This window comes from Rousettus aegyptiacus, unplaced genomic scaffold (genome assembly GCF_014176215.1).
Source record: "Rousettus aegyptiacus isolate mRouAeg1 unplaced genomic scaffold, mRouAeg1.p scaffold_m13_p_10, whole genome shotgun sequence".
Taxonomy (NCBI): domain Eukaryota; kingdom Metazoa; phylum Chordata; class Mammalia; order Chiroptera; family Pteropodidae; genus Rousettus; species Rousettus aegyptiacus.
The window spans coordinates 50,841,385-50,867,635 of record NW_023416285.1 but is presented as its reverse complement, the minus strand read 5'-3'; the positions used below and the strand labels follow the sequence as shown (position 1 = coordinate 50,867,635).

The following is a 26,251-nucleotide window of genomic DNA, read 5'->3' as shown; positions in this document are numbered from 1 at the left end:
CAGAAAGTGAAACTGAGGATAAGGGGGGACTACTGTAGTTTAGGGGAAGGTTTAATTGGCTTGTGTAAGGCTGAAGATAAAGAAGGGAAAGTTAGATTAGGGCACCGATTCTAAGATTGTGTTCAGAGATCCTTTGTCACTGTTATATCTCATGCTTCCAGGAAACTGAGGGAAATCCTAAATTTATAAAGGTTCTAGGAATCTTCACTAACCAGGCATGACAGGCAGTTGTTTTCCAGACATTGTCCAAAGGACCTTTCAGATGAGCTGTTGAGTCAATGCCACTTGTACATTAAACCTCTGGATACAGAGTGTCTTAGTTGGCGAAAGCTGACATTTTGTCCTCTAAGCCATTCCCTCCAGCATGATGAATGAACCTTCACAATCATAACTCTAGTGTCTCTATTGCAACACGTTTAATGATAGACACTGTAATATAAAACAGGATAAATGGAAAAATCAGTCGAGTAATTTGGAATATTCATACTTATTCGTCATGAAATACAAAATGACCAATCAACTTATTTTCACCACTTCTCGAATCATATTATCAAGTTTAAGATATACACCCATCAAACATCATCCTAGGTTCTTAATAGAACATTTCCTCTGGTAGATTTCCTCCTCCTTGAAGAGAGCTTAGTAATTTTCCAGATGCCAGGACAGTGAGAAGTACCAAGGGGTGGGGCATGGAAATAGTCCATTCCACTATCCATGGTTCATGTAACCTGGGAGTGGAACTTGCTCCCTTACAGCCCTGGGTGCTTCTTGAGTAGATGCTAGCACATTTATGGTTTCACTGATTCTGTTGTTCTTCCCACATCCTACTTTTGATTCTCCATTAGCCTCTTTGGCCTCTATTTCTCCACTTAGAATACTTTCCTGCCTTCCTAAATCTGTAATTAATATTAAATTTGTCAATTGTCCTCAATAGTATAGGATAGTGTAAATGCACAGACCTTGCTAGAGTAAGAATTCCAGAATTTAAGTCCCAACTCTGCTACTTGCTAATTGTGTACTCTTGGTTAAGTCATCCCATCTTTCTGAGCCTCAATTTCTTCAGTGTGAAGAATAATAACATTTCATACAGGGTTGTTAAGCCAGCCAATCTATGTAAAGAGCACAGTCCCTAGCATATTGCAAATAATAAATGTTAAGTGCCAATACGTTATATGTTAGTTCTTAGACCATTGCTTGTGAATATTTAAACAATAATTTAGAAATAATAAATCAGTCAATTATTAAGCTACAACTTTGATATCACTAAAGAAATATATTTTGTCTATGGCCATGCTACCCTGAACAAGCCCAATCCTATTTGATCTCAGAAGCTAAGCAGGGTCAGCCCTGGTTAGTATTTGGATGGGAGACCACATAGGAAGACCAGGTGTTATAAGTGTAAAACAAACAAACAAACAAACAAACAAATGACTAAATAAATAAGTAAATAAAGTAAGGGATTGTAAGCTGACAAAGTCCTTGCAATCTGTGATGTCAACCAAGGATTGCCTCACCAAATGTTACTTTTAATATCAAAGTTGACTGATTATCATAAATTAATCTAAGAAGTGGCTTACACATGAGAGACCAGCTTTATAAAAGCTTAGTTTTTACTTATGATTTCTGGCTTCTCAGGGTGATGTGGCCTTTGCTCGTGGCTATGTATTCTGTTGTCCCTGGGTAAGACCCCTGTTGCTTCTCTTTTGGACTGGTCTGACTTTGTGAGAGGTTAGGGAAGACAGAGACACTTAGGTAAAGGGGTTTGTTCTCTCAGACCTTTATCCACCCTCCCAGTCTTTTTCTCTGTATTTCTACTTCTTCTCCCTCCCCATTCCAGCTCCCATAATGCCCCCACCATAGCCCAAGTTACCAAGTAGGCAAAGCCCCCCCTGATCTGTAACAAGCAAGCTTTGTCAGTGTACAAGAAGATGCTGGACTATAGATTTTTTTCTTGATGTCAGACATTCTTAGTGTAAAAACCTAGAAAACATGGATAATAAGGGGGGGAGCGCAGGAGGGGCATAACACATATTCCCATCCAGAGCCAACTGCAGTTAGCTATTTGGTGTTGGTCTTTTACTATTTTATATTTACTATATGTAAATCCAATATTACACAATTTGTTCATCCTGTATGTACTGTTTGTATTTTATAGCTCCATGCTGTGTACGTTTCCTTGTAAAATGTATTCTTCAAAACATGATTTCTAATGACTCCATAGTATTCTATGCTATGGTTATACTATAATTTATTTATTTAATTCTTGATTGTTGGACATTTAGATTATGCTCAGATTTTTTTAATATTATAAATTGTGCAGTAAACCGCTGAGAACATCATTGTAAATGCCTAAGATTATTTGCATGAGACCTATAATATTTATTATTTTTGGTCTTAAGTTCTTTATTTGCTTATGAATAGTTACTTATTTTCTCAGAAAGAAATTTAACATGTATATATTTAAACTTTATTAACAAATGTTTCTCATAGCCTGTATTTTTTGTTGATGCTTACATTTTTTGGTCTGTTTGTGGTGAATTTGTCATGACTATCCAATGCTTTTACCATCAAATCCGTTTGATTTCTATCACATGACTTGGCTTGCTCTTTCCAGCCTTAATTTTCACAGCCTATTATATCTTCATAGTATTTTTTTTTCACCGCAGAAAACCTGATTTCAGTAACCATGTATTTCCTAAGCCTATTATTTAATTGTTTTAATGCTTTATAAAACAAAAAGAAATTGTTTTCTGAATCCTTTATGGTCTGATTATCTGGTTTCTATTTCTGAGTTGCCTAATTTTTGCTTGACCATCTGTTGACTTATTCATTCTTATTCTTTAAAAACTAGGACCTGAAAACAAAAGTTTTTACATGCTTTGGATATGCTCTGTAATTTTTCCTGGCCATTCAGTCTATTTTTCTGGACATGCTAGTAGGGATTAAAAGCTCTCTATACCTCTGTTAGTAAATGATTACCTCTCTGTCAAAAACAGGATAGGTTCTGGGGTAGCTAACCCATCTCTAATAAAGAGTGGTGTCTAAAGCCATGATATTTTCCCTGGTATATTAGTAGATGATTTAAAGATCCACTCTAAGACTTAAGTCCTTTTTAAAAATATGCCTTGAAAAATCACTCACTTCAACTAGTGACTCCAATAAATGCTATCTGGACTACACTCAAGAGGAGTGTAAGGCGTTTTTTTTTTCCTACTGTTCCTCAGTAGATGTACATCTTTCCAGGTTATTTTTAAATAGGCCTTTATGTGAGACTGTATCAAGTTATAGTTTATAGTTGTAAAAAAGCTGTTTTAACAACACCCATGTAAGGCATAAAATATGCCTTAATATTATATAAACTGTAAATATATCTTGCTAACATGGGATGACTTTGGGTGCCTTTACTGAAGTAGAAAATGAGATGGAAAGAATCACTGTGTTGACATGTATCTCCTCAAACGGCTTTCTATGAAAGCCCCTTTTTACTCATTTATATAGTCAAGAGAAGTTTCTGTCTCGGTCCCATCATCTTTCACCTAAATGCATTTTCTTCAAATTTATTTCTGATTTGGTTAATTAATATATTTTTTTTTTATTTTGGGATGACTTACCTTTGTCACAAAACCTAAGGATTAATGAGTACTAATGCATGAGTGTGGGCTTTATGACTGTGGTTCTTCTCTCAGTTCTTCTCTGAGTGTGAAGATTGCAGACAATTTATTCTTAGTATCTTAGCACCTAATATGTACCCTTTAAATCAAGATAATAATCAATATTGGAGATCAGCTATTACATTACAAGAATATACAGATGCATTTCCATAATGTTTCTACTGAATTTCTGTTTCATAATTCATACTTATTTTAAAGATAACCAAGAATATTTCCTTTCTTTGTAAAATATTCTCTCTCTCTCTCTCTCTCTCTCTCTCTCTCTCTCTCTCTCTCTCTCATACACACACACACACACAGACATTATAATATACATCCTTCCCAGGATAGTTGGTCAGGATATCCTTAAAAATAATGCGGCACACTATATTAGAATGAATGAGAATCCCTTCATGTTTACTAAGAGTAACATAAGTTGTTTTAGGTCACTAAGATATCACCCAAAATTTACTTTTTTTGATTAAAAAACTTTGAAGAGTTTACCCACCCTCTACTTTATGGTATATTTCTGACTTTTTTTTTGTGGAAGCTCTACAAAGGAGTACCGAATGGCTTGGAAAGAAAAATGGGGTTAGTTTACTATGGGCACTAGGTGAGAGAGTATACTTGAATACATTTCTTCGAATACAAATACACAGACTTTAAAGCTTGTTTTGGATATTAGCCTATGAAGAGACATTATCTCAGGTCCCAAAATACATTAGGAATGTATCCTAATGAGACTTGTAATGAGGCTTAAAAAGATAAAATTTAAGGATATTCATCATGGATTTTTTTTTTTATGATAGCAAAAAGTTAGAAACAGTTTACATATCCAACAACATGGGAACATTTAATGAATGCTGATGTATCTATAAAATGGAATTCTTATAGCCAATTATTTTCTGAAAAATAATTAGGTTACATTCATTATAGAAATCCAAATATGCCCCTTCACACACTGCCACACACACATATGACAAACAGAAAGACAAAGATGGAAGAAAAAATACAACTTGAGAAGAATGGTTACCTTTGGGCTAATGGGTAATAGGTGATAGGTAAATATTGATTCTTTCTGTATCTCTCTGAATTCTCCAACTTTTGTTGATTTTATAATTATAAAACGAAATTAAATTAAGATGACCCATTTCCAGTTTGTGGCAATAGTCTGGAGCTGTTAACCTTTTAATATAAAGGAGCATGGGAGTGGTCTACTACACTGAAATGCTCATCTCCTAAAAAGTACCAAACATGTTAATTAAATGGCTTTTCTTGGGGAAAAAAGAAGAAACGAAAAGAGATATGAATTAAATGGATGATTTGTAATGGGATATAAATTAAATCTCAGTTAAGCTTACAAAAAAGAGAGATGAGAAACCGAGATTTAGGAATGCTAAAATTGAGGGCAATTTTGGCTTTTAAATTTATTTGCAAATATAGAATAGAAAGAAGTCATCTAGTTTTCAATTAGCACCAAGAGGTAGGAGTGGGGCAAGAATATGAAGGAAAGAGGTAGGAAGGGAAAACCTCTACCTGCTTTCATTTGAGTTCCTGACTTCGAACTATGCCATTCTGTTTTGAACATTCCTTGCTGCTGAAGCTCTTCCTCCTTGTCTCAAGCCCCTCGAGCTGTCCAGATGTCATTAATACTTTGTTCTACTATAGCTGACCTAGGACAAATCCAGATTTTAACTGAAGTAAGCTTTATAATAAATAGGGGCATATCCTTTTTTTTGTTGTTCTTATGTAAATATTTTAAACCTTAGAAAAACCTATCTAGTTTCAAATTTATCTGATTCATTTCTAGACTAGCTAGTCCTTGATATTTTTAAAGAGGCATGTGTAGGGCCATTTAAATTTTTTTTCTATACGGTTAAATAATTAAAATATTTTCATATTTCTGAAGATCATGGGGCAATATTTTTAAAAATTTAGTGATTATAAAGCAGATTTTAAAATAATTTTTGAATAGAGAGTTTCAGTATAAGCTTTTCAATATTTTCTCTTTAAATATCAGTGTTTATTATATTAATAATGACTAATATTTTTGAACCTTTTTGAAAAATCATCTTATTTAAACCAATAAGGTTTTTATCCCTATATTATAGATGTTAAAAGTTCAGGCTTAAGAGTGAATTCATCTGCCTGTGAACATGTAATGAAGTGGCTGAATTGAGGCTGAGAACCATGTCTTACTCTTAAGCCTCTGATCTTCATTCTTCATTCTGCTTTTGGCTATTGCTGCTGTAATTTTGGAAAGTACGATGTACTTTTATTTTTCTTGTTTCTCTACTTTCTTTCAAGCACAAGTGTTATAATAATTCAAGGAGCAAGCATCAAGCATACGTACCTGTTTATCAAGAATTTGTGATTATGGTCACACTCCACATTTTATTAGTAATATTTTTTAATAGAAACAAAAGAGCTTATTTAAAGATAACAGACCATCTTGTTTAACTTTACAAAGCTTTCAGAGTTGTAACTGCAATTCTCTAACTCTGCCAATAAATAACATTTCACATTCACATATTTAAGTAGTAAGAGTTGGCATTTTCCTAAGCTGAGTAGAATATTACTGCATTTTTATCCCAGTTCTGCTTTTACAAAACACAGCCTGCCATATGTGTCCTTTTCACTATGTGTGTCAAGTATGAAGAGCATACTCTCACAGTGATGCTGACATTCTTTAGAGATTAATAATCCATTGAAAGAGGCAAAAATTATCCATCTTCATTCCTTTTTATTTATTTCTTTTTTATCCCTTATTTGTTACTAGCAAAGCATGTGCTCCAACTTGAAAAACGTAACCTCCTGAGACCTTTTTTATATGGCTTTGATGGCTAAGAAATTAATTTATAAATCAACTCAAAACCTTTTATTTACCTTCGCTTACTTTTGTATGTTTATTATATTAAATGTTTTCTCACCATAAAATGTGCCCCATTTTCCTTAGGGATTCTGGTCTGTAAACTCTATATGGAAACTAGTTGGTACACCACTAATTGTAGAATAATTATGTAAAGAAAAGGCTTTCCCCATCCCCTAACCACCAAAGAGCCAAAAAATAATGACTCACTAATTATGACATTGGTTTCCTGGAATCAGCTGGAGATCATAGTCATATAATAGTGTCTAACAGGAAAAATCAGGACACTTTTAGTTCACTTATATGTGGCTCTTGAAGCTATGTTTGTTTTTTGATCCTGAAGAAATAACTAGAGATATTCACGAAAAAAAAAAAAAAAAAGAATTGCTAAAATGCCAAAAGGAGATTAACATTTATTTATAGAAATTTAATTATACTTTGGCTCTTTTGAAAAAAGTTTGAAGCAACTTATAAAAAAGTTTGAAGCAACTTTATATAAAAGAGACATTTTAGCTATACAGAAAGATGGTCACTTAGCATAAAGCTTTATACAGCATGTAAATACACATATTTATATTGTATTTGAGATTTCAATTAGAAAACTAGAAGCCAAAGGCAATTGTCATTTATTGAATGCTACTGTATGCCAAGCACCATGCTCTGTGCTTCCATCCACTTAATTTTATTTTTATAGCAAATCTAGGGCAAGGGGTGGGAAGTGTTATTGTGTGTATTTTTATAAATGTGGAATGTATTCTTATCATTAGTGTAAGATCACACACTTTATAATTGTCGAGGGGAGATCTTTTTGCCTCCAAAGCCCATTCCAGTGACTCAGATTGCATGCTTGTGCAGATCTAATGGCAACCCAGGTTATCCTTCTGGATAACTACTAGTTCTTAATACAGAGCTGTTAGTATTATTCCTTTTTCCCCACATGAAGAAGTACTCAAACCATACTTTGGCCTGTTATGCGACTTGGAGCAAAATGACTGATATATATCCACATTTCCCCCTGTGATTTGGAAACTCCTGGAATTTCTGCTCACATCTCTTTCCCCTCCTGCCAATCCTTGCTACTATTGCCAGGTAAGACACTCCCAAGACCTGCAGAGACATTTACAGCTGTTTCACTTTCTTATTCTTTCTCTACAGCCCTATAGTGCCAGCTAAGCCAATTAAATTATGAGGCACAAATGAGAGAAACTACTGAAATAATGTTCTCTCTCTTCTTGGAAGCCCGTTCCTCCTCACTACTCAGAACAAAGAAACATATCTCACAAGGAAAACTTTGATCAATTGGTCAGAATTTTGAGGCTTTATTTGTCGCCTCAAGAAGTCTTATAGGGGCTTACTGAACTGTATTCACTTGCTTTCTCACATTAACTGATTTTCACCAAACTAAAGAATATAGGACAAAAGCCTTGTTGACTTTTCTATTTTCATATTGGAGCTCTTTTCTTTTGTCTTTCCCCTAATTAGATTAATGTGCCACTTTCCAAGGACGGGCCTATTAAGCTAGTCTAAAGCTACACTCTCCCTCCCCGCTTTCATTTACTCAACGCATTTATTGAGTACCCAGTAGTGCTGGGCACTGAGTTAAGTGTTGAGTGTACAATGAAACTCACTCAGTTTCTGCCCTCATGGAGCTTGTAGTCTACTCTAAACAGACATCAATCAAACAACAGCATGCAAATGTAATGGTAAAATTTGGAAACTGGTAAGAAAGGAAATTACAGGGGCTATCGGTGAATATATAAAGGGGGACTTGGTCTTGTATTGAGATTGAGGAGGCCCCAGAAGGCCTTCCAGAGGAAGTGGCTGTTTGGCTGTCATATGCTTTTCAAAGGTTTATTAATAATAGGCAAGAAAGGTTTTTGCAGTTTTCTTTTACCAGTTTTAACTAAGCACCTTGCATATATCTGGTGCATTTCAGTTTCACCAATCATCTTCCATGTAGTGCCTTCAGGACCCCTAAGGATAGGGCTCTGCCAGTTATGCCCACACTCCAAATGTCAGCCAGTCTCTTTATGCTTCTATTAGGCTGCAGGGGAAGGGATTGTCATGGTAGAATAAGAACTCTACCATGGAGTCGAAGCTTTCAAATCCCCGTTTGTGGATTTTGTTCAGTTTTCAAAGCAAGCTTTGGCTTTTTTTGGTATTTAGTTTTATTAATTAGTTTTATTTCTTGGTTTTTAATAAGCATTTCTTTTACCCTAAAAATTTACTCTCTTGATATTCCTGCTTTTGCCCCAAGCCCATTCAGAGTTCCATGCTCTGCATAATTTTAGTGTTTCTAAATGAATATGAACGTGTCACCCTTATTTTTTAATTCCTTTTTATTTATTTATTTATTTATTTATTTATTTATTTATTTATTTTTAATTTTAATTTTAATTTTTTTGGTCCTTGCATCTCAAAGCATGTTATAAGCAACTAGTAAGTCTCCCAAAACAAAGCTTATATGCACGATAACAGACAGCCATTATCCCTAAGAGAACAGAGAGCTTTTCTTGTTCTCAAAGTGCCCATTCTTTCCTGACCTTCGCTTATTACTGACCTCATCTGTGGCAGTGGACTCTGTGAGGTTCTGCCGCAAACATTGTTTAATAATACATTTTTTTATGCTTCATAGAAGACCAATGTTAGAAGTAACACCACTCAGTTTGCTGACAGGTATGACAGGACAATCTTCTTGTTACTATTTTTTTCCAGCTGTTATTACATGGTTGTTATACCTTTAATGTTGTACCACTCCCTGTTTGTGGGGGGTAGGGTCTCAAGTGAGGGTGAGATTATTCATTCTATTCATCACCACAGTCTTTATAATCCCCTAGGAAGTGATGTGATCCTCAAACCAGAAAGATGGACAGGGTGAGGAGGTCTTTGAAAGCAAAGACTGGTAGTGGGTACAAAAGGCAGCCAGGTGAGTTGTGGCAAACTTATACTAACTCTCTGGACTAGGCTATTGTTTGATTCAAGCAAATGTAAAATTTTGCAAAAGCAGTGTCCCCACTGTGAGCTTGACATCTTCCCAATACTTAATGTTCTTTTTATAAGATCAATGATATTAACAAATATGATTTTTAAATATTATATAACAATATGTGACATTTGGAAGATCTGGATAACTCAATGAAGTGATATTTTTCAAATAAGTAGTGCATGATATTACTATATCCATTCAAAATGCAAGATAGAGGAATGTTGAATTTTAATATTACAAAGTATGGAAAGATCACCAAAATGGCTTCAAATTTCACATTGCACCTAACTTCTAACCTGTAAGAAACTATTGTTTATCAAATTTTGATGTAGATTCAAAGAACAATAACCACAATTATTTTAAAAGTCTATTATCTATTATCTTAAAATACTCCCTTTTCCAACTAGATATATGTGTGATACTGGATGTAAAAGCAGATTTGAAAATTTGGCATCTTCTATTAGGCAGGGCATTAGAAGATTAAAAAAATTGTAAAAACAGTGCCTCTCTTCTCACTAATTTTGTTTTGTTTTGTATTGGGATATGTAGTTATTTTAATTAAAATACGTTATTTAACCTATAACAGGATTATTATTGTTTTTCCAAATAATTAAATATTTAAGCAATTTATTAATTTTAATTGCTTATATGGTAAAGTTAATGGATGTAAACCACATAAAAAAGCTCTTTTGGGTCTTTAATAATTTTTGAGAATGTAAAATAGTCCTGAATCCAAAAAGTTTGAAAACCACTAATTTGCATAATAACACTCTTTTCCTTTATATCTCTGTTTAAATGTTTAGAGAGGCCTACCTAAAAATAACAGCCTTTTTTTTTTTTCCTGCCACTTATCATTGCCAAACATTATATTATGTATCCATTTATTTATTTGCTTCTTGGCTATTTATTTGCATCTTTGCTATGAAAATATAGGCTCCATTAAATAAGAGATTTTTGTCTGTTTGTTCACTGCTTATCTCCATCACCTTTTCTGGTACCTGGCCCATCGTAGCTATTCTAAAAATACCTGTTGAAATAATGGAACTGTTTGCTGTATAGATATTTTTCTTATAGTGCTGAGACTTGAGAGATTCTCTGTGTAATTTTTAAAAATAATGCCTCATACCTTGCTATTATTTTTGAGTCTCTCATGGATTTTTATACTTCCTAACAGGTCCAATCAGTTTCACATGGTATTCTCTTCTGGTTTAACAATAACATGCGTTCATATAGAGATGAGGTTTCATTTTTCCTGCCAAGAACAGTTGTCAGGGTAGCCAGATAAAGCCTCTTAACTACAGACTCCATCCTAGATGTGCCAAAGCCCTCAAGGCAAAACTGAATGGAGTTCTGTTGCAAAATGGGAGAGAATGCCTCTTCCTCATGGTAGTCTCTCTTAAAGGGTCAAAAAGCATATTACAGAATTTTTAAGGAATGAGCCCTTGTCATTTTTTCTTTATGGCTTCTCCCTCCCTACCGCCATGAATGGACTCCATAAAAGCCCGGAATAGAGCCCAGTCTGAGCTAGGAATGCTAAGATATACTAAGATTCATCTTTCTCCTGACAATAAATATGCTGTCTTAAGTCCATCACATAAAGCCTGACTCTCTCTTTCTTTAAAGTGGGATCTCAGTCTTGGCTATACATTTGAATCAATTGAACTTCAAACACACTGATGCCTAAGCTGCACCCACAGAAATTCAGATTTAGTTGATCTTGGGTGCAGCTTTGTCATTGAGAGTATTCAGATTTCCCTAGATGATTCTAATGTGCAGACCTTGGTGAGTTGTCCCTCAGAAGCTCCTCAGTCTTCCCCACAGGGACTGTTGTCATGCCATCCCTCCATATCATTGGACACACCCAGCCATAGTTTTTCCAAGAATTGAATGTAATGTAAAACTAGCTGTTTCTAACATTTTCAGTGAAGAAATCAAGTCTTTTGCAAATTTTGGATACACATAAATTGGAATATGACTAATTGAAAGCTAATCAGTCTTTCTTTTCTCCTAAGTGCATAGTGGAAATTAAAAGACTCCATCTTCATCTCCAGTCATTGCTCTCGACATCCTAGAATCACACCATCTCAAACTATTTTAAGTTTCCTTAAACCTACAAAGTTCATTGGAAGTTCATTTTTTGTGTGTGTGGTGGTGGTGTTATTTTTTGTAGTTGGTTTCTTCCATTCAGAACAGCTTTTCTTGCCCCTTTCACCTCATTCTCTTCAAGGCATTTCCCAGAATCAACACAGTCCTCTGGGAAACAAATAGTCACGGTCACAGGCTAAGTTAGTTGTCCCCTCCCTGATTTATTTCCCTCCACTTCTTGGGCATTTCTACATTACTGTGCTATACTCTATTATAATTGTCTGACTCTCTTGTTTGATCATGAACTTTTAAAAACAGACTATATATTTTTCTTAATTTATGAATTATCAGTTATCTAGACAGAGACTAATGCATAGTAAACCAGCAATAATTGCCTGTTAAAATGGAGAATGGACTGATGGATAAGTGTATTATATACTGGGAAAAATAATTAGTAGATATTTTATGAAATTTTTATATTTGAAGTGTTCTTAGGGATTAGATATCTATAACTTTTATTTTACATGTGATGAAAGACGCTTGCCTAATTTATCTTGGGCCATACTTCTAGTTGTTGTGTAACTAGTACTGGAACTAAGAATTCCTGACTTTTATTCTAGTGCACTTGCTGTTTAAAATTTGCTGTGGGTTTTTTTGTTGATGTCGTATTGCTTGGTTTTGATATTGGTTGATTAATAATGGTTTAGATGCTACTATGTGAGAAGGCCTAAGTATGAGTCAGATATTTGGAGAGAGTGCTTCAGTTCTTAAGCTGCTCAGTTACCACAATCCATGCTATCTGCTCCAATGGTTGAAACCATGGCCTAGTGCTATCCCATAGTAAATGTTTAAATAGTTCCTTTGAAATGCATCAGAGATCATGAATATATCAAAACATAAGATGAGTTGCATAGTACTTGCACTTAACCTAGATAAATTTTTGAAGCAACAGTGAAAGTAAAAAATAAGAGTGAGAAATAATATTTTAAACAATGCAGGCTATGTTTCTTGACATTCCAATTAATTAGGGTATGCCCAAGAATGGGGTAGAAATATGAACACACTTGGCCTTCAGACAGCCTCAGTTCCTACATATCTCTTAGAATTCAGGTCTCATGCTGCACTTTGTGTGAATCTAGACATGGAAGAGATGGTTTATTTTTCATTCAACATAATCCCTAAACCTGAGCCAACTACCACCTTTGGTGTCAACCAAGGAAAATTGATCGAGTGCTGTGAGAAAACTGGTCATGTTGGATTTATGGAGAGGTAGCAGGTTGTTCTTCAATATGGTGTCTTCAAGAGGAATTGTCATAGACTTTCAACCCTATTAATGCAGTCAGTGGGATTTTTTCTCTACATATGAGTAAATGATATTTCTGAATATTTTATGATGTATGTCAATATATATGATGTAATATATATATGTTGTATATATTACATTGCTAATAATATAGAACATTTATGTAAAGAAATTATTTGTATGGTCTTCTAGTCAATCAAGGTGAATTGAACATATGCTGAAATATACCTCATTTTATCTGCTTCGAACTCAGACAATAAGTAAAATAGTTTCAAATTTAATAAACATAGTTGTTCTAGAAAACAAGGAAGATAAGTCTCTATGAAATAAAATAAGGATATTGACCTAAAAGAAAAAAGCAATAAGAAACAGATATGGTTCAGAACAGTCTGATGTTGTAAAGTCAGTCTACAGGCAGGAGAGGCTTGGGACCCAGGTGAATGCTTGAAAAAAAGGTGCTGGCAACTTTATGGCCACACAAGTTGTATATATAGCTCAGGGCCACATCTGCACAGCTTGTGTGAAACTGGGTGCTGGGAAAGGTGCCACCTGTTTTCTACTCTCTTGACTAAGCTTGGAACAGCTTGTACAGTTACGGGAGTCTGGATCCGAACATTACCAGGGGCAAGTCTGAAAGTGGATCTGTGAAGAATGCAGCCCTGTGTGCTAGGCCTGCTTTGGGGCCAGACCTCCGGTAGAGCCTATACTGAGACCTCCACAAGCCTGCTGTAAGAGACCAGGATGCCCTAGGAGGAGATGTCCCATGAAAAATGACTACAGAGGCACTTAACAAAGACAATGAAGGAAAAATAACAAACCTGGTAAACAGGAAATATGACAAGGAAAAATAACAAACCTGGTAAATAGAAAATATGACAATAGGCATAATGGTGCAACCAAAAAGGACTTTAAAATAAGTATTTTTGATGCCGTTAGCAAGATAAAGAAGGGATTATAGCCATGACAGAAGAATGAAAGTTTAAAAACAAGAAGTTGGGGTTATGCAACAAGAAGAGATAATTATGAGAAATAATTATTTGGAAACATTAGAAATGACAAATATTGAAATTAAAAAATAAAACTCAAAAGCAGACTGAATAGCAATGAACACAAGAGAAAAGTAAACCCACTGGAATAACAAAATGAACTCATCCCTGAATTCAGCACAAAGAGATAAAAAGCTAGAAAATTAGCTTGGGAAATAGATGACAAATTTAAGCAACTCCTCTAGGAGGGAATATTAGAGCTAAATGTAGACAAAACATTTTAAGGGAAGATCATTGATAATTTTATTAAACTCAAGAGAGAAATAGAGTTCTGAGTTTGAAAAAATTTACCAAGTTCTGAGAAATATGAAAATAATCATACTTAGATATATAATGTTAAAACTTCAGAATTTTAACAGTTCTAAAATCTATAAGTGAAAAAGAATATCTACACACAAATATGGATTTGAGTGAAGACTGATTACTTATCAGTGGTTTTGGATATCAGAAGATGATTGAGTAGTATCTTCAATATTTTGAGGGAAAAATTAATTTAGAAATTTTTACCTAGCTGAACTACTACTCAGAAGTGATGATGAAACAAAGAAATTTCCAGATATATAAGGACTCAGAAAGTTTATCTCCTTTAGAACAAGTCTCAGTAACAGTAGTAGAAGACAAGATATAAAGGTGAGCTCCCCCCAAAAATATATCTGTCTGAGTGCTAATTGTATCAAATAGTATTGACAATTAAATTTATAACCTCATCAGTTCAAATTTTAAGGAATGTCTAGTTCTTTTTTGAAATTCATTAAAGAGGAAGAAAGCAGAGAAAGATTCTATATGAATATGTCACTTTTTATCAAATTAGTATATAGATAGCATGTTTTTAATGTTCCAGTATTTGCAGAATAGTTTGTTTACTCCCATAGTTCTGATATTCCATTTGGATTTGGATTATATATATTTTTAACAATGCAAATTGTTATTAGTAGTAATAATATTCTTATTATTGCGTTAAAAATACAGAATGAATGTGGTAACTTCCAATTCGTAGTTCTAACTTCTGGCATCACCTCAATTATAGTGTGACACACCTTTGTGAAAAGAGTTATTTTAATTTGTGATTAAATTTGAAAGACAGAGATAACTCATCATTCTTTCTCTCTTTCCTGGCACAAAGACACCTCCCTTTGGACAGCTTGCAGGGTGCCTGCCGATTAAAATAAAGTGCCCTCAAAAATATTATCAGATACTTTAGAGAAACTCGATTAATTATAATAATGGTTTCATTTTTTTACCCAATTCATAGTCATTGTAAATATTTTAGAATTTTATTTTATAAGATATGAAACATCTGAAATTATCATGAATAGTATAGTAAATTTGGTTTTAAAGTTCACTAAAAATGAAATAATTTTGTGGTGACAATATAAACATAAATATTAGTGCAGAAAAACCCTTACTAAGAAACCTATGGGCAGGTAGACACCTCTGGAATAGTGTCATGAATAACTAGTGAAGAATATTTTTTTAAAAAAAATCACCTCAAATCTTTGAAAATTCTTAAAGAGCTTACAGCAAATGGAGAAACATTCATTCAAGAAAATCTACTAAATCTCTCTAAGAAGAGTATGAGTCTGTAGCATTTGAGCCATAACCCACTGCTTCCTATCCCTTTTCCAGCTCAGCATAACAGGAGTTCTATTCTGAGCAGGTATATTCAAGAACGTAGGGCTCTCTCTTCACTTAGATCCCAGTCTAGTATCGTCCCAGGAAGTGGCAGGTTGCCAAAATTTCTCATCTTTCTCAGCTCATTGTTGCAGAAGCTCTATTCCAAACAAGAACAGCTGAAAAATATGGGGCTTCCTTCCTCCACACAGCTTTCATTCATAGGACATAAACTCTACCCCCAGGTGTTACAAGTCAAGAATACTGGGTCATTTACCCTCATTCCAGCATATTTGTAGGGTAGAGGCTTCGTACCAGAAGAAGTAAACTGTGAAGCCAGGAGCTACCACCGCTCCTGCCCCCGTATACCAGCTTGTAGGGCAGGAGTATTGTTCTGACAGCAGTGAGCCACTGTGTTTATCTACAAGTCTGGAGAAGTGGGAACAGACAGGATGCAAGAATAGAGAGCTCCACAGCTTTTCCTAAGAGAGACTTCATTTGGAGAGATAGTAAAGAAGTTCAAGCCTAAAGCGCTGTCAAAAACAATGGAGATTTTGGTAGTGGACAATTGAGAGGAGGCTGGTAGTCTATAGGAGCAACTAGCTAAACCACAGATCAGTTATATGCTTAACAGAGAGAAACTGGGAATGAGAAAACTAAGAAAATACCAGGGTTGGAACAAAAGACTGTCCTGAAGGACTACCACCCCCATAAAGAAGCTTATAATCAGACTATAGAGCAATTTATTCCTCCACGGTCTTGTTGAAACAATAGAGCAATCACTTGATAATTAGTGGAGCCTAAGAGCTGCGTGTGATACCAACAGAGGGAGACTAGCTAAAGGCTTACCAGAGAGATAAGGAAAAGAGAGTTTTAAAAAATTCTGCTTAAACCAGTGTCACCCTCTGGTGATTGTGTGTATTCCCAAGGCTGTGCTCTCTGAGGAGTGACATCAGAGGCTGTACACTACAGGTAAAATAGATGTTACTGACTAGTAAACCCAGATCACTAAACAAGAAGTCTCAGTAAGGTGGATCAGTATCCGGTGTTGCTATGTTATCTAAAATGCCAAGTTTTTTTTTTTTTTTAAATTGAGACATACAACGAAACAATAAGTGTGAGACCTATCTACACATAGGGAACAACAACAACAACAAAAAAAAACAAGCAAAAGAAATTACCTTGGAGAGGGCCCAGGCATCCAGTTTAGCTGACAAAGACTTCAAAGCAGCTGCGATAAATATATTTTAAAAAGTAAAGGAAACCATATTTAGAGAAGTAAATGAAGGCATGATGACAATGTTTCATTAAATAGAGAATATCAATAAAAGAAATTATAAAAAAGAACCAGTAGAAATTCTGAAGTTGAAAAGTAAAGTAACTAAATGAAAAAAAAAAAGTCACTAGAGAGGCTCGGCAGTAGATTTGATCTGTTAGAAGACAGAATTAGTGAATTTTTAAACAGATCCATTGAGATTATGTTGTCTGAAGAAAAGACGGGAAAAAGAATAAAGAAGAATGAACAGTCTCAGAGAAATGTGAAGAAACTATTAAATACTCCAGCATATGTGTAATGGGATTGCCATAATGAGAGAAAAGAGAAAAATGAGCAGAAAAAATATTTGAAAAAATAATGGCTGATAACTTCCCAAATTTGATGAAGGACATTAACAAAACATGCAAGGAATTTAACAAACTCCGACTAAGATAAACTCTCAAACATATCATACTTAAAATGTTGAAAGGCAAAAAACAAACAAACAAAAAACCCTGAATAGCAAGAGTAAATGACTCATCAGATACAAGAGAACTCCAATAAGATATATAATAGCTTATTTATCATCAGAAGTGATGGAAGCCAGAAGACAGTGAGATAATATATTTAAAGTACTGAAAGAAAAAACTGTCAAAAAGTTTATATTTAGTAAAACTATCTTTCAAAAATGAAGGTAAAAACAGATAGTACCGGACACATAAAATGAGTGAAATCATTGCTAGCCGCCCTGCCTTACAAGATATACTAAAAGAACCTCTTTAAGTTGAAAGTAAGTGAAACTGTTTTAGCCGCCAGCCCCCAAAAGATACACAGACCACCAGAAATCAGTGAGTTGTAGGAAACACACTCTATTCAGCCAACCGATTCTGCCAGGAGTCCACAGACTCCAAATTACCCAGCCCCGAAATGTAGAGGTACAGGATTTTTAAGCCCTAAACCCCTATTCTTCATCTTGTTTGAACACACAAGTCTATTTTCCTTCTTTTTATTAACTGTCAACCCACAGGTTGGTTGTGCAAGTGGGGGGTACAGAAGCAGAAAGCTTATTGTTAGAGCGTTATGTTCCCATGGGCGATAGCCAGCAGTAATTTTCTAGCCAGCACATTCCCCACTGGCCTTGGTGGAAAATCAAATCCTTGATTCTTCATGTAGAATTTGCTCATAGCCTCTATTTTATATTACTAAAAGTGTAATAGAATTAATTCTCTTCCTTGTATATGCAAACAAGAAATTGAGGAAATATGGGCCGAAAGTTAACAAGAGGAGGAGGATTAAATGTCCAGCTACAGCAGATAGGAGGGTTGTTAGCTATGGTGCCCAATTGAACATCCTATGAAACCAGTTATCTGATTCTAGTCTTTGTTTTTCCCTGGCATCTAAATTTCTCTGTACTAGTCGTAAGCTTTCTCTAATTATTCCAGAGTTATTGGCATAGAAGCAATAGGTTTCACCTAGAGCCATACATAATCCATCTTGCTCTAAGAATAATAAATCTAAACCTCTTCTATTTTGGAGGACTACTTCTGTTAATGAATAGGCTTGAAGTTCTAGCCTGTTGAGCTCAGTTAAATTTAGGGGAGTTCCTGCCCCAACATAGTAAGGGAGTTTTGGGTTTAGACACAACCAGCAATCTTGTCCTATGTCTGGGGTGGTCTTATTTAAGACCTTGTGTATTGTCGTTAGCGTAGTTACTAATGCTCCTTCTAGTTCTGGTTTTGGCTTGTTGAATGCCTGGGGTTTAATAGCTGTTAGGCTGCTACTTAGAGGGGCTAGAGCTGGAGTTGGAGTTGCCTTGGAAACAGAAGTTTTCTTAGGTGTAAGACTTTGGGGTAGTCTCGGAACTAGAAGTGGTTCGTTGGGTCCTATAGGGTTAGCTTTCCTGGGAGGGTCTTTAACCTGTATAGTAAAACATAATCCTGAATCATACCTGGTTTTATATCATCTGATACCCTGTGTCTGGTCTGTGAGCCAATAGTGTTGTCCCCCAGGGCTACCAGTTTTGATGGTGATTATGATAGGATTGCAACACCCAAGAGAACATGTGGCGAGGCTTGGTCCTCTTATTAATCTAATGTGATCATCATTCTATTTTTTATAATTATCTATACTGGAGATAGTCTCACAACCCCAGTTAGACCAAGAAAATTTGCCTTGGCCCTCACATCCAAATCCCATATTACCTATGTGGCTAGATATCCCTGGGTAATGTCCTTGAGGACAAATATAGGGTCCTATCTCTAAGAGGCTTCTCTCAGTTGATAATATTTCACAGCCAGGTCCCCCCTTGTAGCCTAAGTATGTTCCTCCGCTTAGGAAGGATCCTGATCCAAGTTGGTGTCTGGCTGTTGCAATGGCGAGGGGATCTCTGGCAGGCCGGCACAAGTCTACTCAGATCTCTGGAGTACTGTGGCTGGTGATGTTCTGGGCAATGATTTCACCGGTTTCGGTTACTATAAGCTCCCATACTTTAGGCTGGTGTATGTTCTGTATGCCTGGGCTAAAGAGGAAAAAAGGAAGAAACACAGGGTTAGACTTACATATGCTTGAGTCTTAGTCTTAAGGGCCTTTCTTCCTGAGCTGTCCACTTTCGTGCTGCCTTCAAGTGGGAATGATGAATCCATGATGGGATGCCGTCTACTTTAATTGCAGTGGGCGTTGACAGGTTGACAGTGAAGGGTCCTTTCTATTTGGGTTCTAGTCCTTTGGAAGTGAACTTCCAGATCCACACAGAGTCCCCAGGCTGAAACTGATGGGGAAGTCCATCCCCCGGGGCTGAGTGTCTTAATTCCCCCAATTAGAATCTGGTGGTACCGATCTAATGTTCTTCCTGCCTGAGAATTGTGTCCCCAGTCTCGGCAGGTGGAGGGAAATTCCTCCTCAATCTGTTCCCGTGCTTCTTCAACTCTCCTCCCTTCCACAGCTGTCTTTAGTGCTTCCGCCCGAATGCGTCTGCGTTCTTCCACGGTGAAGAGGGTAATTAATTGCTGTTGGCAATTGTCCCAGGTGGGACAGTGAGTCTGAAAGACACTTTCTAAGAGTCCTATTAATGCTTGGGGTTTCTCAGAGAAAGGCAGATTCTGTGCCTTGCAGTTGTACAGGTCTAGTTGAGAAAGGCACATAAACCACAAAGGGCCTGTCCGTGTGATGTCCCTGGGGTGGTGCTTCTCGCAAGGGGAGGATGGCCGGGGTGGTGGTATTGGCTGGTGCCGTACCCGGAGCAGGAGTGGGAGGCCCATAGTGGTTACCTGCCCACGTCTGAGGAGGTGAAGCGGTGCTATTTGGCTTCTGTTGTCCTGGGTTATAGGGTGGGGGACAGTCACTGTCCTCTGGTAGAGATTGGAGGACTGAGGGACTGGGCCGTCTTGGAGATTCAGTCGCCGTGTTTCGGGGTGCCCACAACTAAGACTTGCACCCCTAGAGAAAGGGCACACTGGTGGAGCCAAGGAGGGGGTTCTGAACAAGGTTTAACCATTGATCAATGTAGGGAAACGGATCGGGATGTCCCGGGTCTTCCGTGACAATCTTCCAAACATTCCTCCTTAAACTCCTGTCAACAGAACCCTCTGGAAGCCAGTTTACACCAAAAGACAGCACTCAACTTTACACAATGTTCTTAGTCTGCCCGGAGAAAACTTTATGCCATAGTCAGCTCCCTCTACAAACCCTTCTTTGAAATGTTGCAGGAGACACTTCAAGGGTGTCTTCTGTGAACTCGGGCCTCCCCCCATCGCTTGCGTGGAAAACACAAGACAGATACTCAGACGAGAACAATTACTGGGATATAGGTGGACCTGGAGAGGTCCACCACCTGCAACCCAGACAAGACCAAAGACAATAGACAGAACCCAACGACAGGGCGCAGAAGGTGGCGTCCCACGGCCTGGGCACAGTCCAGGAGATATGACTGCATCCAGTCTCTCCACAGACCCCCAACAATCGGTCAACAGAAATAGAAAAGTGCCTTTTTATCCACATGTCGAGGCCTCGGAGTTTCCCAGTGGGATCAGAAACAAAGAGTGCTTCCTAAAGGTTGCATCCTAAAGGTTGTGTCCTTGACAGTTACACTGACCCTGTCACAGCATTCAAGGGCCCTGGAACGTCTCAGGGTGACCACCCCTTTGAGTCTGTAACAGGAACAGCAACTGCTTTGGAGGCTGGTTCAGTCTTAGATCTCAGGGCCACTCCCTGAGATCTCTTTGGGGCCCTCAAATGTTGTAGCCGTCAGTCCCCGATAGACACATGGACTACCAGAACTCAATGAGTTATAGGAAACACACTCTTTATTTAGACAGCTGGGTCTGCCAGGGGTACGCAGACCCCAAATTAAGCAGCCCCGAAATGTAGCGGTACAGAGTTTTTAAGCTCTAAACCCCATTCTTCATCCTGTTTGAACACACAAGTCTATTTTTCTTTTTTTACTAACTCACAGGTCGATTGTGCAAGTGGTGGGTACAGAAGCAAAAAGCTTATTGTTAGAGCGTTATGTTCCCATGGGCAATAGCCAAACAGTAATTTTCCAACCAGCACAAAGCCAGACAGTAATTCAAATGCATACATGCGAAACAAAGAGTTCCAGTAAAGGTAATTATGTAAGTAATTATAAAAGACTGTGTAATTGTATATTTCTTTTCTTCTCTTTATTAGAAAAACAAATACATACAAAAATATGTACATGTTTATATTGATATGCTTACATAGTATAACATATACAAATGTAATATCTTTGATAATAGCATAGAAAAGAGGCAGGTGGAGCAAAGGTGTAGGGAAATGACACTAGATGGTAAGTTGAATCTATAGGAACAAATGAATAGAAATAGAAATGATGTATAAGACTTGCTCTAATTTTTTCTCTCAAATATCCTAAAAGGCATAAAATTATATAAAGTAATATTAATGATAACATGTTATTGGGTTTGTGATATATAAAGAGGTAATAAGATGTGATATGTATAATAATAGAATTTAAAAGGGGAGAAAGGAACAGAGCTATATATGATTAATACTTCTATATCTCACTGGAACTTAATTAACATAAATCGGGTTAATTCTGATAAGTTAATATGCGTACTGCAAACTCAAGACAGCCACTAAGAAAATAAATAAGAATAAAGTGAAAAACACATTAGAACAATTAAAATATTACGCTAGAAAATATTTTTTAATTAAAAAGAGCATAGTAAAGAAACAAGAAAAAATGCATATACAAACATACACAAAAGCATATATAAAAAACTTATAAAATGATAGACATAAATCCAACTCTACCAGTATGATACTACATATGAATGGATTAAGCAATCCAAAGAAAAGGCAGTGATTGTCAGGCTGATATAAAAGCAAGATTGAACTATGTGTTGTCTACAGTAGACATACTTCAGATTCAAAGATACAAATAGGTTAAAAAGTAAAAAGATACATTATTCAAACAGCAACCATAAGAAAACAAGAGTGGCTATACTAACAAATAAAATAGATTTTAAAACAAGTAAAACATTAGTTATTTAGAGGTAAAGAGGGACATTTTATAATGATAAAAGGGCCAACCCATATAGTAGATACAGCAATTATAAACATCTATGCACCTAAAAACAGAACCCCAAATCCATGAAGCAAAAGCAGATGGAATTGTCATGAGAGATAGATAATTGAACAATAATAGTTGGAGACTTCACTACCCCACTTTCAATAATGGATAGAAAAACTAGGCAGATCAAAAAGAAAAAAAAGAGAGATGACTGAAACAACACTACAAACTAATTAGACTTAATAGACATCTTTAGAACACTCTACTCAGCAACAGAATACACATTCTTTTCAAGCACACATGGAAAATTCTCCAGTATAAACTGTATGGTAGGCCATAGAACAAGCCTCAGTAAAATTTAAAGGACCGAGAGCATGCAAAGTATGTTTTCCAACCACAATAGAATGAAATTAGAAAGCAATAACAAAGAAATTTGGGAAATGCACAGATGTGTGGAAATTAAGCAACACACTGCAAAATATCCAGTGGATCAAAAACGAAATCACAGAGAAATTAGCAAATATTTTAAACCAAGTAAAAATGAAAATGTAACATAATAAAACTTATAAAATACAGATAAGGCAGTACTTAGAGGAATTTATAACAGTAATGTCTGTATTTAAAAAAAAAAAAAAAAGAAGAAAGATGTCAAATCGATAACCTAACCTTCCAATGTAAAACACTAGAAAGACAAGAGCCAGCTATATTCAAGGGAAGCAGAAGGAAGGAAATAATAAAGATTATAGCAGAAATGAAAGAAAAATGGAATAGAAAAACAATAGAAACTATAAACAGCACCAAAAACTGTATTTAAAAAAAAATCAACAAATTCATAAAATTTTACCTAAACTGACCAAGAAAAAAGGGAAGCATAAAATTACTAAAATCAGGAATGGAAGAGAAGATGTGGATACCAACACATCAAATTTAAAAAAATTACAGAACAAGTGTCCATTAAAAAATCTGATACTATCAAATCTTGGCAGGGATATGGGAAACATATACTTATATACACTGTTGGTGAAGGGTGCTTCATTATAGTCATTCCAGAAGGTAATTTGAAAATGCTATTATATCTGAAAATATGCCTATAATATGACCTAGAGATCCCATTTTTTCTAGATGTCTAAAGAGAAATCTGGCCTGTATATACAGAAGTGTTTATTGCAGTTTGTTTTTAATAGCGCACAACTGGAAACAGCTAAAATGTTCACCAAGAGAAAATAAATCAATAAAATTGTATGCATACCCATGATGGACAGCATTTTAAAGAAGTAATCTAGGTTTATAGGTATTGATATGAACCTTATTTATAAAAATGATTTATAATAATATAATCATGAGACATCTGCTTCTGACCAAGATGTAATAAGTAATAGGGGCTAGATTTACCTTCTTGCCTGAAGCATAACAAAACAAACAAAAAAAACAGACAAGATATATGAAGAAAACAACTTTATTAGATATCCATCAATTTAGGAAAATGATCCTGGAGACATAGGAAACAAATAAGGTGAGCCCTTGATTATCTTTGAGGAAGTTTCAAGGCTGTGCCATGGGATGGGGGTAATCTAGGCTAGGCATGGTAGTGTAGGGGAGTATAATTTGCCACCCCAAAAGTTGTCTTTTGGGCATATTGATTATTTTAAGCTGGTTATTCTTAAGAAGCTGCAGACACTGGAGAAGCTCTGAAAATCAAGTAGATGTTACCCTTTTATGAGAGATATTTACATGTATAAGGGAAATCTCCATTTGGAAGGGTGTCTCCCTCACTGTATCAGGAAGAGGGTAACTTTGGATGGGTAACATACAGGACGTTACATGCCGTTAAACTTTTGTTTTTCTCTGTCTTATATCGGTTTGATTATTAGACCAGTCAAAGAACTTAGAAGGGTAGAGGTAAAATTTTTCTACTCCTACAGTGGACTCCCTGAGCTGAAGAGAATGAGCTGAGAGTCTGGGAAGATCATAATGGCTAGAGTTCATTGTACATAATACTGAAGAGAAGGGGTTGCGCGGAGAGAGAACTCAAGCTTTGCAGAGGGTCAGCCTTGAGTACTCAGGGTGCATGTATCTAAGGAAACTATCCCTGGCAGAAAAAAAGAACCACCAGAAGGATTAGACATAACAGTGCCCAGCACTCACATAGGGCCAGGAATAGTGCCTGTTTCCGTTGTTCAGACTGGGAAAACTCAAGATTCACAGGGCATTGGTTAGAGTGCAGGGAAGGTCTATTTAGTTGACATGTTGCTAGCCAGACTTCTTTGGGAGTAAAAAAAGAGGCAGAAAGAGAGAGAGATTGAGAAAGAGAGAAAACACAAATTACCAATATCAGGAAAGAGAGTTAATATAGTTATAGATTCTATAGGTATTAAAACTATAATAAAAATATGACAATATTTATGCAAATAAATTTAACTTAGATAAAATAGACCAAGGTTTTGAAAGATACAAAATACTAAAACTCACTAGAACCTAAAATATAGCCCTACATCTATCAACGGAATTACATTTATAGTTAAAGTTTCTCCCACAAAAATACTCTATGTTCAAATGGCTTCACTGGTGAATTTCACCTAACATTGGAGGAAGAAATATTACTAGTTCTGTACCAACTCTTCCAAAAAATTGAAAAGGAAGAAACACTTCCCAATTGGCCAGCATTACTCTGATAACCAAAACAAGACAAAGATATTACAAGAATAGAAAATGATACACCAATATCTCTCATGAATATAGATGCAAATATTCTGAACAAAATTTATCCAAAATTAATCCAATATATTAAAAGGATAAAACATCATGATTAAGTGGGGTTTACCACAGGAATGTAAGATTGGTTTAATATTCAAAAATCAATTCATGTAATTCACCATTTTAACAAACTAAAATAAAATAAACAAAAATAACATCTCAGTAATCTCGGAAATCACATTTGATAAAATCTGTCATTCATTCCTCAGAAAACTCTCAGCAGATTGAGAAGGGGACATCGTCAATCTGCTAAATAGCATCTATGAAAACCTTACTTTATAGTAAAAGAATAAATGCTTTCCCCCTAAGATTAGGAACAAGACAATGATGTCCCCTCTCACCACTTCTATCTAATATTGTGTTGGTGGTTCTTTCCAGTACAATCAGGTAAGAAAAGTAATAAAATATGTCCAGATTGGAAAGAAACAGTAAAAACTGTTTTCATTTATAGACAACATGATTGAAAATCCAGTGGTATCTACAAAACAACTACTAGAATTTATAAATTAGCTGTCAAGTTTGCACAATATATGGTTAATATAATATAACTAATAACTTACTTCTAGTATATGCTTCTTGTTTCATCACCATGTTTTAAAAACACCATAACATTTTATATGTAGTTTATATTTATGAGCACATAAATGTAGATGAAGGAATGAGAAAAATATTGGATTAGGAGAATGCATTCCAATCTAGCAAAAAGATGAGAATAGGGATTAAGTTTGCAAGATGCTTTATCTATATCTATAGTTCTGATATTCTAAAATGCAATGTTTTTAAGTATAAACTTAGAAAAAATACTTGAAGTCAATATGTCAAAATGTTTATACTGGTTCAATCTGAGTAATGGCAATACGGGTGAATTTTCTTTTCTTTTTTTCTACTTTCCATGTTATTTCTTTGTTATTTGTATACCTTTCTATGTTATATATCTATGTTATTTAAATTTCCAGAAACAAAAAAAAGTGATTTTTATTTGGCATTGTGAAGGAGAAGTTCTGAAGTATAGTCATTTGAAGGAGTAATAAAAAACTTTTATTACTGTTATATGTTAAGATGTCAGGGATCCATTGGAAAACAAAGTCACTGCACATTTTGATTGAAAAAATATACATCAATTTCTAGCTAGTATCTTTTAAGT

The 26,251-nt window shown here is 35.6% G+C and overlaps 1 protein-coding gene and 1 pseudogene across 5 annotated transcripts in view; both read left to right on the top strand.

The window, feature by feature from the left end:
• MTHFD2L (methylenetetrahydrofolate dehydrogenase (NADP+ dependent) 2 like) overlaps positions 1-26,251 on the top strand; it is a 114,205-nt gene that overhangs the window by 48,823 nt on the left and 39,131 nt on the right. Inside the window, exon 7 of one of the 5 annotated variants that reach the window (XM_016154005.2) lies at positions 7,463-8,831. The exons of the other annotated variants lie outside the window; for them this stretch is intronic. Within the exon in view, the coding sequence (XP_016009491.2) occupies positions 7,463-7,515 (53 nt within the window). The 3' untranslated portion in view covers positions 7,516-8,831. Of the gene's footprint in view, positions 1-7,462; positions 8,832-26,251 lie in introns of those variants that run through there. 5 annotated transcript variants of the gene reach the window in all.
• LOC118608731 lies at positions 1,281-1,399 on the top strand (annotated as a pseudogene).